This window comes from Lactuca virosa, chromosome 4 (genome assembly GCF_052849685.1).
Source record: "Lactuca virosa cultivar CGN04683 chromosome 4, Lactuca_virosa_CGN04683_v6, whole genome shotgun sequence".
Classification (NCBI taxonomy): Eukaryota; Viridiplantae; Streptophyta; class Magnoliopsida; order Asterales; family Asteraceae; genus Lactuca; species Lactuca virosa.
Genome location: NC_136429.1, coordinates 113,386,492 through 113,402,582, shown reverse-complemented (window position 1 = coordinate 113,402,582; position 16,091 = coordinate 113,386,492). Strand labels below are relative to the sequence as shown.

The following is a 16,091-nucleotide window of genomic DNA, read 5'->3' as shown; positions in this document are numbered from 1 at the left end:
TTAATCATTATTTTCATCCGCCCACACAATAGATAATTGTTTTGATCGAAACTTAATTTTGATAATTTTATGGTTCAATTAATATATCTAATCGTCATTGTGTTATATGAAGATTGTTGACATTTGTAAATCACATCCTATAAATGAATTGCAAAAAAGTTAACCTGCACTTTAAAGTTACGTTTTGGCCTCTTATATAATTTATTTTTATAATTTTCGTTTTTTATTAATTTTAAACGAGATCTTCGTAGCAATTTTTTGCTCTACTTGATATTTTATAATCGTTACGGTGCTATATGCTGGACTTTTGACATTTGTAATCGCGTTCTATATATGAATTACAAAAGAGTTAACTCAGCACAATAAAATTATGTTTTTAGTTTTTAATATGATTTCATTTTTTGGTTTTTTTTTATTAATTGCAAACGGGTTTTCAGTTGCAACGCGCAGAGTAACTTAAAAACTATTTGTAATAAATTTGGGATGAAAGATGAATAAAATAAACAAAAACTATTTGTAATAAATTTGCGATGAAAGATGAATAAAATAAACTTTGAAGCGTATTTGCTAAATCGAAAAATAATCCAAAATCTAATAAAAACTTAAAACAATTACGTAGTAACGAAGCAAATCCCTTGCATCATGGATAATATAAGCAGCGTGGATCAATTGACTTTGAAGACGTTATGAGAAAATTAAAATTGGACCCTAATGTTTAAGACTAGTAACATATTAATGGACATATTAGGATTGATACCGACAAATTACTGATGGATTGACGAATTAAGATGGATTAACAATGAATTATCAAATGAAATGCTGCAAACTAAAATTTCAGAATCCTTATGATACATACCATATATGGTCCAAGGCCGACCGAGAGATTTCAGAGGCCCTATGCAATTTAACAAAAAATAGGTTTTAAAACTTGAAAATTCTAAAAATTAAAGCAAAACAAATACAACTAAATTTTCTTTTAGGCTCTCAACTCTAAAACTGATGTAGAAAGAACCAAAGAAACACTTCTGCGCTTTTAACACCTTTGTCCACTTCTGCCCTTAAACACTTTTGTCCTCTATAGTAATCAAATTTTATTAGAAATAATATATATAAATAAACAAGAAAAAAAATCACAAATCAGAATAAAAATTACTTTTAAAAATTCTGAAATTTGTAAAAAAAGACATTTTTGATTTCTAATGCCTTATATTTTTTAAAATACAAATCACACAATATTGGAAAACAAGTATAACTAGATTTTCTGCTTGGCTCTTAACTCCAAAACTGATGTAGAAACTAAGAAAAGTATAAAACTTCTGCCCTCTTAACACCTTTGTCCTCTGTAAGCCTGTAGAAATCAAAATTTTATTAGAAATAATATAGACTGTTGCCCCCCATGCGTGAACCGAAATCCGAGAATATAGAAACTGAAGCGTTTTTTCCTTGATGTTTTTGATTTCCCGCTCGGAGTGTGGAGTGTGTGGGCGGCTTCCTCCACACATCTTGTTTAACCTAAATCCATTTGGACTAAACTGAACCAACTCTATATTAAAATTTTGGGCCCTTTTATTTGGTGGGCCCTCTTCAGTGCGACATGTTGAACACCCCATGGGCTGGCTCTGATATGGTCGCACAACCAACATATGCACTAGACCAACCCTGAATATAAGTATGTAGTTAAAATAGTTAAAAATATATATTCTTTAGAATAACTATACGTTGTTAAAAAAGATTATATATATATATATATATATATATATATATATATATATATATATAGGGAAGGGTTATTTGGAAAACAAAAAAACCCTAAAAATGCATAAAAAAAATACTTAGAGATCACAAAACTTTTTTTTGAAAATTTTTTTGAAAAAAATCGCAGCTTTTTATACAAAATCGGTGAAAAAAATTTTGAAAAAAAAAAAAAATTTTCAAAAAAAAAAAAATTGATTTTTTATTTTTTTTTTCAGCGAATTTTAACAAAAACCTGCGATTTTTTATAAAAAAAAATTCAAAAATATTTTTTGTGATCTCTAAGTATTTTTTTTTATGCATTTTTTTGATTTTTAGGGTTTTTTTGTTTTCCAAAGAACCTAAATATATATATAGAGAACCATAATTAACCAATGAACCAATCTTTTTTTCAACTTTTATAACTTATTTTTTATCAAAAAAAAACTAAAAATACAGAAATTCATAACTTTTTATCCTTTTTCCAATGATATCAAATTCGATTTTTTTTTACGTCAAATTCACAATGTGAATCTTTGAAAATTCACAATGTGAATCCGAAAAATATTTTTCACATTCACAATGTTAATATATGAATTTAGATATTTTTAGATTTTTTTTTCGATAAAAAATAAGCTCTAGAAATTGAAAAAAAGATTTGGTTCCTTAAAGAACCAATAATTATGGTTCTCTATTGAACTTTTTCATATATATATATATATATATATATATATATATATATATATATATATATATATATATATATATATATATATATATATATATATATATAAAAGAAGTTTTTTATATGCATTATTTTTCAACGAACCAACAAAATGAATCATTAGATAAATCGAAAATAAAATGATTTATAATAAAAAATTTCAAAAAAACACATTCATGATTCATTTTCGGTAAACCAAACAAAAATTCAGTAATATGACAATTTATGTAAATAACAACAAAAGTATCGCAAAAATGAATAATCAATATGTTTTATTGAGAATTTTTTTTATACATCGTATTATTTTTATTCATCTATTGGTTTATTTTTTTGGTTCGCCAAAAAAATATGCTGAAAAAACTTCTTACATTCGTACCGAAAATTTCCTACTTTTAATATATATATATATATATATATATATATATATATATATATATATATATATAGGGTTAGGTTATTTTGTTTTTACTAACTATCGTGTGCCAGAATGCACAGATCTGGACCATCGGATGGAATATAATCAAAGGTAATGATCTGAGGGTCTATGATAGTAGAATAGGATAACATTTACCATATAATCACACAAATTTCAACATAAGGTATTTTAGTCAATTAACCTATATTAAAAAAGGAAATTTTCGGATTTTTAGGGATAATTAATTCTTTTATTTTTTAAAAATCTGAATATTTTAAATTAATTCAAATTTAAAAATCTGATTTTATTCTGTCAGAATGATAGAATGTCAACCATAAAACTAGTGAATATATATTTCGATTTTATTCTGTCAGAATGGCAGAATGTCAACCATAAACTAGAAAATACATTCTGAAAGAATACACAAATCAGTTCTTGAACTAATAATATAACAAATAATTACATTGTATGATTGTGATTTATTGAATAATAACAACATTCTGAAAGAAAAAATAAAAAAAAAACATCAAAATCTAACAAAAACACTAATCTATTCTGAAAGAATATTATTTTTAAGCAACACTTTATACATTGTAGCATAACACATTCTGGTATATTATTTTTAAGCAACACTTCATACATTGTAGCATAACACATTCTGGTATAATACACTCTCGTTCTATATGTTTTCTTCCTTCTCCACATCAATGTTAGCCTCTTCAAAACGTAAATCCACAAAGAAAAGATAATCAAGTTTCAAAAATTAAACAATTCAATGCATTATAATAGAATACAACAATAAATATTCTTACAGAATAAACTATTATTGCAGAATGGTTTTGAATATTCTTAAAGAATTTGTAACATATTCTACCGGAAACTATATAATAGAGAATGATAACATATTCTACCGGAATGTTTTTTAATAATAATAATAATAAAAGCACAAGTTAGAATACTCCCCCCAGAATTTGTAACATATTCTCAAGACTACTCACCCCAGAAACCTTCAATAATAATAATAATAAAAGCACAAGTTAGAATACTCCCAAGTTCAAAGTGGACAATTTTGCCCCTATCCCACCCTCACATGCATCAATAAATCAACAAGAAAAACAACTACCTTCTTCGAAGATCTGTCCTTGTCACATAATGCCTGTTGAAAAAAAGACACAAAGCTGGTGAGTTCTTGAGAAGGGCATTTACGTCTTTTGCCCCATTGGCAATAAACAGATGAGGTTTAAATTTAACATATTCATACCTCAAACTTGACAGATCCAAGATCAAGCTTCTGCTTTACTTCTTTAAGAACATCAGGTTCTACAAGTAGATATGGTGTAAAATAAATTTAGGAAAAATCACCATTAAAAATTTATAAAAGTGGTTTGAGGCTTACCAACAGTTATTGGTTCAGTTGAAGCAGAAACTGGACAGCCCTCAATTCCATCTTCTCTTACACGGGTATAAATGGCAACCAACCTGTATCCCACATCATCTACATTTGCTTCATACATCCTTCCTGTCTCACCTACAATACAATAAAAGCAAACCATTTATAAAACAACATTTCATTTTCTTTCTCCTATTTTTTTTTAAAAATGTATCACTAGTACAAAAAAGACCTACGGTCACACTTTCCGAAAAACGGCCTGTGACACTTTTTATTAAAAGTGTGGCCAAAGGTCACTAAAAAAATTTAGAGACTGTTTTTGGATACATTTAAATTAGTTTGTGTGACCATTATATAGATAATCAAAACTTTAACCACACTTAATTATACCAAATGTGACAAATATTAGTCACACTCGAACACTGAGGCCATAGGTCACAATCAGCCACAGGTATCGATTAAGATTGTCATACTTTTTTTTATGAGAGACTGTAGATAAACGTATTGTGACATGAGTCAGTTGTATGCGTGTCTATAACCTGGTGCCTTTTTAGACACATAACAGACAAAGTAGCTAAAATGTGATACATACGGTCACATTAAATATTTGTGTGTCCATATGGCGGTTCTGTACTAGTTGTACTTAGTAAACGCAAGAAAACAAGTTAGTATTGGTTGTTTATGGTCATTTACCTTTTATTAGGTGTGTCAAAATATGATGAATTGGCTTTGAAAAGAAACAAATATTGTGAGTGTAGGTAGCATTTAGTTATGATTACAGTTATTATATGTGTCTATATGTAAATATAGTTATAAAAGAACAATAATGTCTTATCGGTATAATTATGGGTCATTTATTAAATATGTTACTATATTTATGGTCATTGTTTAATAATAAAAAAAGAATACAACTACAAATGATAAGCTGGTTACTTTTCCTATTAATAATAAGAAGTGTTTACAAGTTAAAATATATTAATGAAACAAACATAACTACAACCTTTGTCTCATTGACATCATTTCAATTTTTTAATTCTCATAAACAAAAAAGAATGTACATTTTCCTATTAGGATTGAAAGCCAAAACATTTATTGGAACGTAATGCCCTTGAATGCATCTGTGGTCCTTTTGTAGAGCCTAGGACACAAGTATAAAAGTATCTATTTAGGACCATAAGCATATGTATTTTTTTCAAGCATTATAACAAGCACACACACTTACCCTTCTGTTCTATTTTTGTAGTGAATTCAAGTGTCTGTTTATAAAATAACACAATCAATTTCTTAAATAATTATAAAAAAAATATAAACAACAGTTAAAATCCAAATTGAACATAAATCAAAATTAAACACAATCTAAACCAAACTTAAATGCCTTCTTTTCTCCCATGTCTTTGAGCAAACGGGATATTACAGATGGATGAGAAAGGGGTAGGATAGAGAAGAAGGGGGTGTCGATGAAAGTAAATGAAAAAAGAAGGCTCCCGTGTTTTACATTTTATAGCATACTTGTATTTTGGAAGGAGATGAACAATGCCTTGTTCGATGAATGATGCCTTGTAGTGGACTACCTTGTATGGAGATGATTGTCGACTTTAGGAAGGAGATGAATGGTGCGTTGTGTAGGTATAGGAACACCTAATGTTGATTTGAAATTACCGAGAAGTTGAAAGAGATCAAATGTAATTTTGTAGAGTAAAAAGCAAGGTTGTAAAAAACGCTAGACATTAGCTAGGCATTGGACCGGGGTCTAGGGATTAATCGGCTAGGCGAGGATTAATCAGGGACCATTAATTATTAAAAAAATTATTAAAAAATTAATAAATATAACATTAATCCTAATAATATAACATTAATAAATATAACATTATATCAATTAAAAAAATAATAAATATAACATTATAACATCAAGCTACGATTACAAAAAAACCCCTTTGATCCTTAATACATCACAAACTCATCTACATCACAAATTATCTTCTCTTTGTCGCTTTCACGCATGTAAACAAGCATGTATGCGTTCGAGTATTGAAACCAGGGTAGCTGTTGCAAGGCATGAAAGGAGAGGATAAATTTGTGGTTGGAAACACAGAAACTCAAGTGAATACTCTTTCATCATCAAACTTGAAAATACATGTAGGAAATGATTAAACATATTAGAACTCACCATTTATCTGAAAGAGTTGGCCTGATAAATACATAGTAGTGTCCACCATGCACACCACCATTATTAACCAATACACTGCCAGGATACACAGTGAAAAGGTAAGTCCTGATTTTGCAAATACCTAATATTTGACAGCCACATTTGATACCTATGCAGGTTATAAAGATTCCGGACACACTTATCAGCATCAGGAGATAGATATTTTCCATTTATCTACACAATGAATCAGAACAATAAGCATGGTCGTTTAATAATGCTTCAAACTGTTATGAGTTGCAATTTTTCATGCACAATTAATACCATAGTATGATTATTTTCTTGTCGATCTGAAGTCCACATTGATGCATTCGATGTAATTCATATTGTGTCCTTCAAATAACTTTTGTATTGTCAATTGATCAAACACTTGGTCCGCAGATGGTTTTATACACAAAATAATTAAAGATTTGTCAACTGATTTCATTCACAATTTGTTTGTCAGCTGAGTTCATACATCAGCTCCAACTGATTTCAGAAAAATAAAATACAAAAAAACAATTGCTTACCTGATGTTGCAGATGTCGAAGTCGCTTCTTCTTCGTTTTCATTCCAACCAACATCACCACCACTTATGCCCTACCTGTTACAACCGAGACACAAATCCAAAACCTCGAACTAGAAAAATATGAAGAAAGAACAAACGATTTTGGAAAGCAAATTAACAACCCCTGCTTTCTCCCCTCGCTACCTTTCCCTTCGCAGACCCCTCCATCTGATTCAATCAATGGTGCCTGACGCGAGTTTCGAAGTTGAAAATGCAAAGGAGAAGTTCTTCTGAGCTCGAGCTTCTCTAACTTGAGATTGTGATGGTGAAGTTCTAAGTTGAGCAGGTTCGTACCGGAGAAAAGGCGTGATCAAAAGAAGAGGATGTCGGCAGTTCAATTTCTCAGTCCGTTCATGGTTGAGAGTTGAGACGAGAGAGAATATTTTTTCCCAATACGTTCGAATGAGAAAATTTGGAACCAACCCTAGAAAAGTTTTCAATTTGACATTTTTGCCCCTAATTTTTTTGAATTTTCGTTGACCGCTTTTGACATTGGAAAATATGTAGTTTGAGTAGAGGGGAATCAAATTTTTAGTTTTTCGGACGGAAATTTAAATAAAAATTAATTAAATTTAGCGGGAAACTAAGATTAATTAAGAAAATATTTTAGGGGGGAAACGAAAATTTCATTCACGATAAATATAAATTTTAGGGGGATTCTGAATGCTTTTTCTAGTATAGTCCCTAGACTTCCATGGTTAAGTTCTAAACACTCCTAAACCTAATACATTGACATTCTAAGTATATTTTAATGACATTTTCGTTCCTCATTTATATTTATACTTTTTAATTCCATATATTTATCCTATTTTTTTCCCCAAAAATAAAAAATTGTTTAACTAAATTACACACCTTTTTAAATGAAATATATTTTCTCTACATTCCCTTACATCAATTTAATTAAATAATATACTCAATTAACTCTTTAGGTATTAATTGACACCATTTTCATTTAATTTATTTTGTTTTATCGTCTTAGCAACGAAATAGCTATACATCACTTAATAACCTTGTAACTGAACACTAATGTCGTTAGAGGAATGATTTTTGGGTGGTTACAATATAGAAAACTAACAACATATGGACAAGCACGTGATATTTGAATAGTTTTCCTCACCATGCGAGCTATGGAAAACCACATGGCCTAATCATGTAATTTTCTTTAAAAGATATAGACTAATAAAGAAATTTGTATATTAGTTGAATAATATATTATATCAAACAACAATTTACTTATGTGTTTATATCCATATTATTAACATATTTTATTTTTGTCCACAATAGCTACCAAGTTTTGTATTTTTATTAATATATGTGATATGAAACATATTTAACTAATATGGTTTAATGCCCAGGTGTTATGACTTATTACTTATTACTTATAGCTTAGGGCTTAGTATTTAGGGCTTGTCAATTAAGGCTTATGGTTTAGGGCTTTGGGCTTATAGCTTATGGATTACGGTATATCGCTTATAGATTAATACTTATGGCTTATGGATTAGGTTGTAGGACTTAAGCATAAGGCTTTTCGGTTATGGCTTTCGACTTAGTGATTAGGGCTTATGGAATAAGGCATATTGCTTAAGGATTAAGGTGTATGGCTTATGTCATGAATTATGACTTAGAGTTTAGGCCTTATGGCTTATGGCTTAAGCCTTAAGGATTATGATTTATGGCTTAATGCTTAGGGATTATGCCATATGTTGTAAGACTTAAGGTTTACGGGGTATGACTTAGAGTTTATGTATTTGTGTGTGTATGTGCGTGTATATATATATATATATATATATATATATATATATATGCATGCATTTCATAATACCTAAGCCTTAAGGCTACCACATAAGCCCTAATCCATAAGCACTAAGCATGCACCAAGAATTAAGCCTTATGCCTTATGGTGGGTTGGGGTGGTTGGGTGGGTTTTAGAGATTGTGGGATTAAGTTTTATGACATATGGTTTAAGGATAAAGGATTATAACTTATGGCTTAAGATATATGAATTTTGGCTTATGGATTAGGACTTAAGGCTTAAGATTGATGAGATATAAGCTATAAAATCAAAGTGCTAACCCTTAGTCTTAATCTTTAAACTATTAACAATAATCCATAATCCATAATCCAAAAACCATAAGCCATAATCCTTATGGTGTATGATGTTTGGATTATGGCATTTTGTTTTATTGCTTATGACTTATGACTTAGGGCTTATGGATTATGGATTAGGTGTCATCTCTTATAAGTTTTGGCATAAATCACATTCCCACAAGCCCATAGCAATACCTACCGTGTACCACATCCCTACCCCACACCTACCCACCAATCCACCTAACTCTACCCTCACCTACACCAATACCACCCACCTCTCCCTAAATCCATACACGCACTCCTACGCCCCCGTGCTTATCTTATATAACCTACACCGCCCACCCATACATACACCTACTCTACACCCATCTGATCGACACCCTGACACTCACATGTACATACTTATCCACCAACCCCTATCATCCAATACCCGTACCCACATCCTACCCTACCTACCCACTTTACTTCCATGCACATACCCCTACTCCATCTCACCCCTATACTGCCCACTTAAATATTTTCTTTAGAGTAATTCCTCGTTTACCATCATTAATCAAAATTTTAAAAATATAAAATTTTAAAAGTACATCATTAGAACTTCAATTTTTTTTTGGGATATCAAAAGTAACGAAAATTGTTAACTACTAAACTTTACTTGTCTTTTTTAACTTTTCAAAACCCAAAATATTTTATTAGGATATCATTTATTTTATTTTTTTAAATGTGAAATGTATTAAACTTTTTGAATTTTTTAAACTAAAATATTCATTTTCCTTCAATTTTCCCTAAAAAAAAACTTGTTGCCGCTTCTCTCCATTTTGTCTTTGTATTTTAAATTTGAAACCTTTCAAATTTTTAGAATTTTTAAACAAAAACATTCATTTCCCCTCCCCAAACAAAAAAAAAATCCTTGCCGCCTCTTGATTTCGTATTCATGCCTATCTCGATCTCCCTCCCCCTCCCATCTTTTATTGCCCTAGAAGAACGCGTCTTAGGCCGTCCATTCTTTCTCCCTACCACCCTATTCTCCTCCATCGCCAAATTTTTGTCGTCGCCACCCTTTAATTTGCAGCGCCTCTATCACCGGCTTTCCCTTCACCTCTGAGTATGTGCCTCTATCACCGGCTGTCCATTTTTGCAGTTTTGTTTGCTTATTTAACAGTACACTTTAACCTAATTAAAGGTTTCGTGAGTATGCGACACATCAGACAAAGAAAACACACAACATTTGCACGCCTCTAGCGATTCCCGATTGTTCGCCACCAATTGCCATCGCCGGAGATCGTCGCACCCAACAACACCGACGACCGTTGCACTCAACAAATTCGATACAGGTTCGATATTCTTCAATCCTTTCAAGCTTTTGTTCAATTTCATTTTGGCTGCTCTCGGTCACTTCCTCTTTCCCCTGATTTCAGTTGAAATCGAAATCATATGAGTTGTTGTAATCGAAATCTTTGTGATTTTCTTCAATACTTTCCTGCATTCGATTTACTTCATTCGTTTAGATGTATATGTGAAACTACAATGTTCATAACTGTGCAACAGGGAACAATAATCATAGCATAACTATGCAACAGGCACTACAACACCTGTGTTCATCAGGTAGCCACACAAATCCACGATTCCCCTACAACACCTGTGTTCATCTGTTCGATTCCTCCTTTACCCATGAAACTGCAGAATTCAAAACAGTTGGGCAGACATATAAAAGTTTTGTTCCATGGCCAAAACACCTTGTGAAATCCGAAGCAAATGTTTGTTTATGTTAACTTCTTTGTGCATTACACATTTTTTTCTTCATAAACTAGTCTACTAAGTTTTTAATGAACTCAATTTTTGTTTCAATGTCGGTATAGGTACCAGATATGATATCACATCAAGACCATATGATATCACATCAAGACCATGAACTTCAAAACTCAAAGAAAAGGAAACCAACTTATATATCATCTGATACTTTCTCAAGAAGACAAAGAGTAGTACCAATAAGATGAATGCCTAGTTATGTCAATGTTTTGGTTTATGATGTGTTTGCTTTATTTACCATAATTTAAATACTTGCAATTAATACATTTTTTTTTGTATTTTAATTAGGAATTTAATGTATGGATTTGGATTTCAATTATTACTAATATCAAATTATGAATTTTGCTTTTGTTTCATATTGTTGGGTTTGGTTACTTTAATTTAAATTATTTTGATGTGTCTACAATGTAGAAAAAGTAACAATAAATAGTAAATTAAAGTGGCTTCAATATAAATTTGGCCATGTTTTATAGGTTTTCAATGTCTCTAAAATTATACAATGGTTACTTTACATTATTTTTTAACGTGTGGCTAAATGGTTAACAATAGCCATAATATACAAGAATTATGAGACTACAGTTGTTTTAAAATGATGTTTATTCTAAAGTTTTTGTGACTAAGTTAAACAATAACAACATGAAAAACAATTTATGTGGCAAATAAATACCATAATTGATTGTTGTTGAGACTAAATACTAGCAAATCGCCACTTACATCATTAATTATATGTGTCCATTTACTGAACATGGACATGTTCATTGTAATTATATGTGTCTAAAATATACCCAATAGTCTTAATATGATACCGAATAGTCCTCAATTTTAACAAAATGTGTGTCTATATAATACTTATGATTGTATTTCACTTAATTGTGTGCCTCTATACGATAGGCTATAGTCACAAAAATTGATTGTTTTTTGTGACTAATTATTAGCAATTCGCCACTTATGGAATTAATTACATGTGGCCATTTAGCAAACATGGTCATGCTCACCGTAATTATATGTTTATAAAAGATACACAATAGTCTTAATAAAATTTAAATTGTGTGACAATATAAAAGAAAACAACTACACTAAAACATCATGAATGTCGCAAATTGGTGATATACAGTCACCACATTTACTAAATAAATGTGTCTACTGACGGTTTAACGCTACAATATTGGATATTTAAGGACCAAAATTCCGTACACATTTGCCACACTTTTATAATACGGCCACATGTTTTCATATCATACGGACACTACATTTTAAAGTGACCATAAGACCCATACGATGGCGTCACCTTCCGTCACACTTTCAGTGAAAAAATAAAATGTCACTATACGCATATGGTCATATTTTTTTGGTGTGACTGTAAGTCATTTTTCTTGTAGTGTATATAAAATTAATAAAAAAGATACCTGGAATAGAAATAAGATCTGGACTTCCAACCATTGATCTAAGCCACTGGATTTTACTCTTACCCTCTTTTCCTCCACTATAATTACCACGAACTGCATATAAGTTAGTATGGAAACCTCTCCCTTCAATTTCCAGCTTCTCTATTTTAGGAATCCCTGAAAAAAATTAAAATCCAAGAAACATTTTTATATATTGATAAACTAGCAGAAATGACAGAATGGAAAAGAAATAAGACCTGGGGAAACAGGGGCAGTTTCGGAATATGTTGGTTCACTCGATCTTCCAAATGTATCTGTTACAATGCATTCACATTTGAAGCGACTACCAATGTCATCAAATTGCAGCTTATACGAATAAGAACATTGTGATTGTAATGGCTCAAAGGATTTGTTCTCTTCTGAACAAATGTACCTGTGTTTTTTATTTTTTTAATACAACACGATAAAATAAGTATTTAATATTTGCAAATACGAAACAAAATAAGTTTTATAATGTACAAGTATTAAATAAAATATAGTTAATATACCATTGGTATCTAACATGTTTCTTGTACTTATGCCATACATTCTGTTGAGCATCACTCTTTGGGATAACTTAAATGGCAGTCAATACTTCCCTTTCAACAGCCTTACCAGTAAGCGCAAGCATCTCAATTCTTGGAATCTCTGAAATGTAACATAATATTTATCAAATTTGTATTTTAAGAAAAATATATAAAATAAATCCTGAAAAATACCTGGGAGAATTACGTCAGTTGGCTCGGACAACTTCAGCTCACCAACAACCGAAGGTCAACTGTCCTCCTTCATATATTCGATTTTTTAATGAGCTTGTAAATGATGGCTTACCCTCCGCTATAAGATGCAATGAAGGTCAACTGTCCTCCTTCAACCATTGACCCATGAAACTTAAGTGACTTGCAAGTTGGTGGCCCTGAAAGATAAACCATTCAGAGTTTTCTATACTAAATAAAATTAAAGCAGTGTGATACTACAAAAGATATGGCAAACTACCAGAATATATTAGTCCAATTTGTTCAGATAATACAATAGGACCACGGGCCAAATCCTTTCTCACAGGTTCACAACGATACAATAGGACCACGGACACTTATAAAAACAGATGATTTTAGTTGATTAATTATGTACCATCGGGGCTAGATCGGAAGTTGTAGAAACGTCGGTTGTCGGCGCCATCGCCGACGAAAGGGCCCAGCTCCACCCGTTCTCTTCTCCAATCCATAAAGTTGGTGGTTCTACGGTGCTGTGGGGTGGTGCTACTGCTCTGGTGGTGTCGAAATAAGGAGATGATAAGGGTTTATGGGTCTGTGAAGAGAGAACGATGATTTTTAGAGAAGTAGGGGGAATCGGTGGTGGTGTTATATGAAACTGATAACCTAAATTAGTGGGATATTGATTGATTTTGTTTTCTTTTACCATAATTAATTATAGTGTAGATTACTCTTATACCCTTTTATTATTTATTAGTGATTTAATTATTTCCTGAATTATCATTGGTGCATTTAGGCACACAATACTTGCTAAAAACATTTGAACCTAGCTCTCTCTCTCTCTCTATATATATATATATATATATATATATATACATATATATATATATATATATATATATATATATATATATATAGAGAGAGAGAGAGGTAGGTTCAAATGTTTCCTACAAGTATTGTATGCATGTATGGACCAATGAGAATTTAGCAATAATTTAATCATTAAATTAATTAATAAGGGTAAATTAGTAAATCATGACTCTAAAATATAGTAATTGAGATAAATGGGGGATTTGATTTACCATCAACAAAATTAATATGTTGACGTAATAATCAAACCTTCAGATTTCTTCCATACGTTCGTCCTTCAGAAACCATTTATCTCAATCCCACACACAAACCTTCTTCCCCCTGATTAACCCTCCGACGATCGAAGAAGATAGGAGGGTCGGATCTCATCCGTCACCCTCCCTGCGATCGAAAAAGAGAGGACGTCGGAGTTGGAATTCTTTGTTGGCAGTCGATTCTCTTCCCATCATAGGTTGCATCACCATCGTTCGATACCATTACTGCCTCCACATTTTCTCTTGTTGCTGATTATCAAATATTGTTATTAGTGGGTTGAAGATGATGATTTGCATTCCATTCTTGCCTACCATTCTCGATTTCCATGTCTCGACTTTTGGGAGATATTTCATTCACGTAAGTATTTTTTTCCAAGTCTCGGTATTGAAAAACTTAAACTTTGATGTTCTTTAAAGAATTTATGTTTTTTTTATTTTGCTTCCGATCACACTTAGCCTTTCATAGGATTTTGGTTTGTTTGATGATAATGTCTAACAAGTGTTTATTGAAATGCCTGAAAGAGAATCTACAGAATTTAACCTTGTTGTATGCTTTCGGTCAAAATTACTAACAACACGTGTTCTAAGTAATTGTTTAAAAAAGTAATTAATTTGTTTGTGTATTATTTTGGTTCAATTTGTGATTTTGAATTCCAATTTCTATTGTCTCTTGTTATTGTATATTTGGAATCTAAAATTATATTAGCAGTAAATACAATACTTTTGAATGTATTCTATGTATTCTGTCAGAATGTATTCTACCAGAATAAAGTCTATGTATTCTGCCAAAATATATTCTATGTATTCTACCAGAATATATAAAGTGATAGTTAATTGTAATTAACATGTTTTTAACCATTATTATTTTTTGTTGTATTTGTGATAGGAATGGCTGGAAGAATGCATTGAAGACCTAATAAGAATAACTTTAAGAATGAATAAAGTTTGATCATACTTATGATTTAAGAATGTTGTTTGTTTTTAAGAGTTTTATTCATTTTTGTTGATATTCATTTAGAATATGTACAATTATATTAAAATGTATAAGACTTTTAGTCTGTAAGAATATTCATGAATTTGTATTTAAGTTCAGATGTATAAGAATATATTAGAATGTTGTTATTTTTCAACCCCGGATTCAAGAATTTTGTTATTCTTTAATAATATTCTAATAGAATAAAATTATGAAAAGAAAACATCATTCTAGCAAAAAAATATTCAAAAGAATAAAATCGGTTATGTTTAGAAATTACGTTATAATTAAAATTGAATTTATTAAAAAAAATCAGATTTTTAAAATTAGGAGAATTAATTATCCCTAAAAATCCGAATATTTACTTTTTTAAATGTAGTTAATTGTCAAAAATACCATTTTCCTAAAATTTGTGTGATTATACGGTACATGTTATCCCCTTGTAATATCATACACTCTAAATCATGTCCATTGATTAATTCTATCCGTTGGTCCAAAACTGTGCATTCTGACACACAATAGTTAATAAAAACAAAATAACCTAACCTTTTATATATATATATATATATATATATATATATATATATATATATATATATATATATATTTGAGAGGTGCATAAATCATTTTTTGAAACAACTTACAATATTTTCATGTTCTCACCATTCTCAACAAATTATATATATATATATATATATATATATATATATATATATATATATATATATATATATATATATATATATATATATATATATATAAACAAGAGGTGCATAAATCATATTCAGAAACAACCTAAAACAAAAAATATTATCATGTTCACACCGATATATGGTTCTCAAAAAATTCTCCATATATATATATATATATATATATATATATATATATATATATATATATATATATGAGTATAAAAATGATGGTATTAATTGTATAACAAAAATAAATAA

At 30.3% G+C, this 16,091-nt stretch overlaps 1 protein-coding gene across 1 annotated transcript; it reads right to left on the bottom strand.

Annotated features, from left to right (window-relative positions):
- Nucleotides 1–3,820: 3,820 nt before the first annotated feature.
- Nucleotides 3,821–13,103, bottom strand: LOC145104921 (187-kDa microtubule-associated protein AIR9-like). Its single transcript, XM_079042081.1, has 8 exons — nucleotides 13,051–13,103; nucleotides 12,841–12,979; nucleotides 12,550–12,725; nucleotides 12,314–12,469; nucleotides 4,267–4,398; nucleotides 4,132–4,190; nucleotides 3,994–4,026; nucleotides 3,821–3,877 (listed from the first exon to the last, which is right to left on the bottom strand). Exons 4-8 carry the CDS (start codon nucleotides 12,345–12,347, stop codon nucleotides 3,821–3,823), a joined length of 315 nt encoding a protein of 104 aa, XP_078898207.1. The 5' UTR covers nucleotides 12,348–12,469; nucleotides 12,550–12,725; nucleotides 12,841–12,979; nucleotides 13,051–13,103.
- Between the last annotated feature and the right edge of the window lie 2,988 nt (nucleotides 13,104–16,091).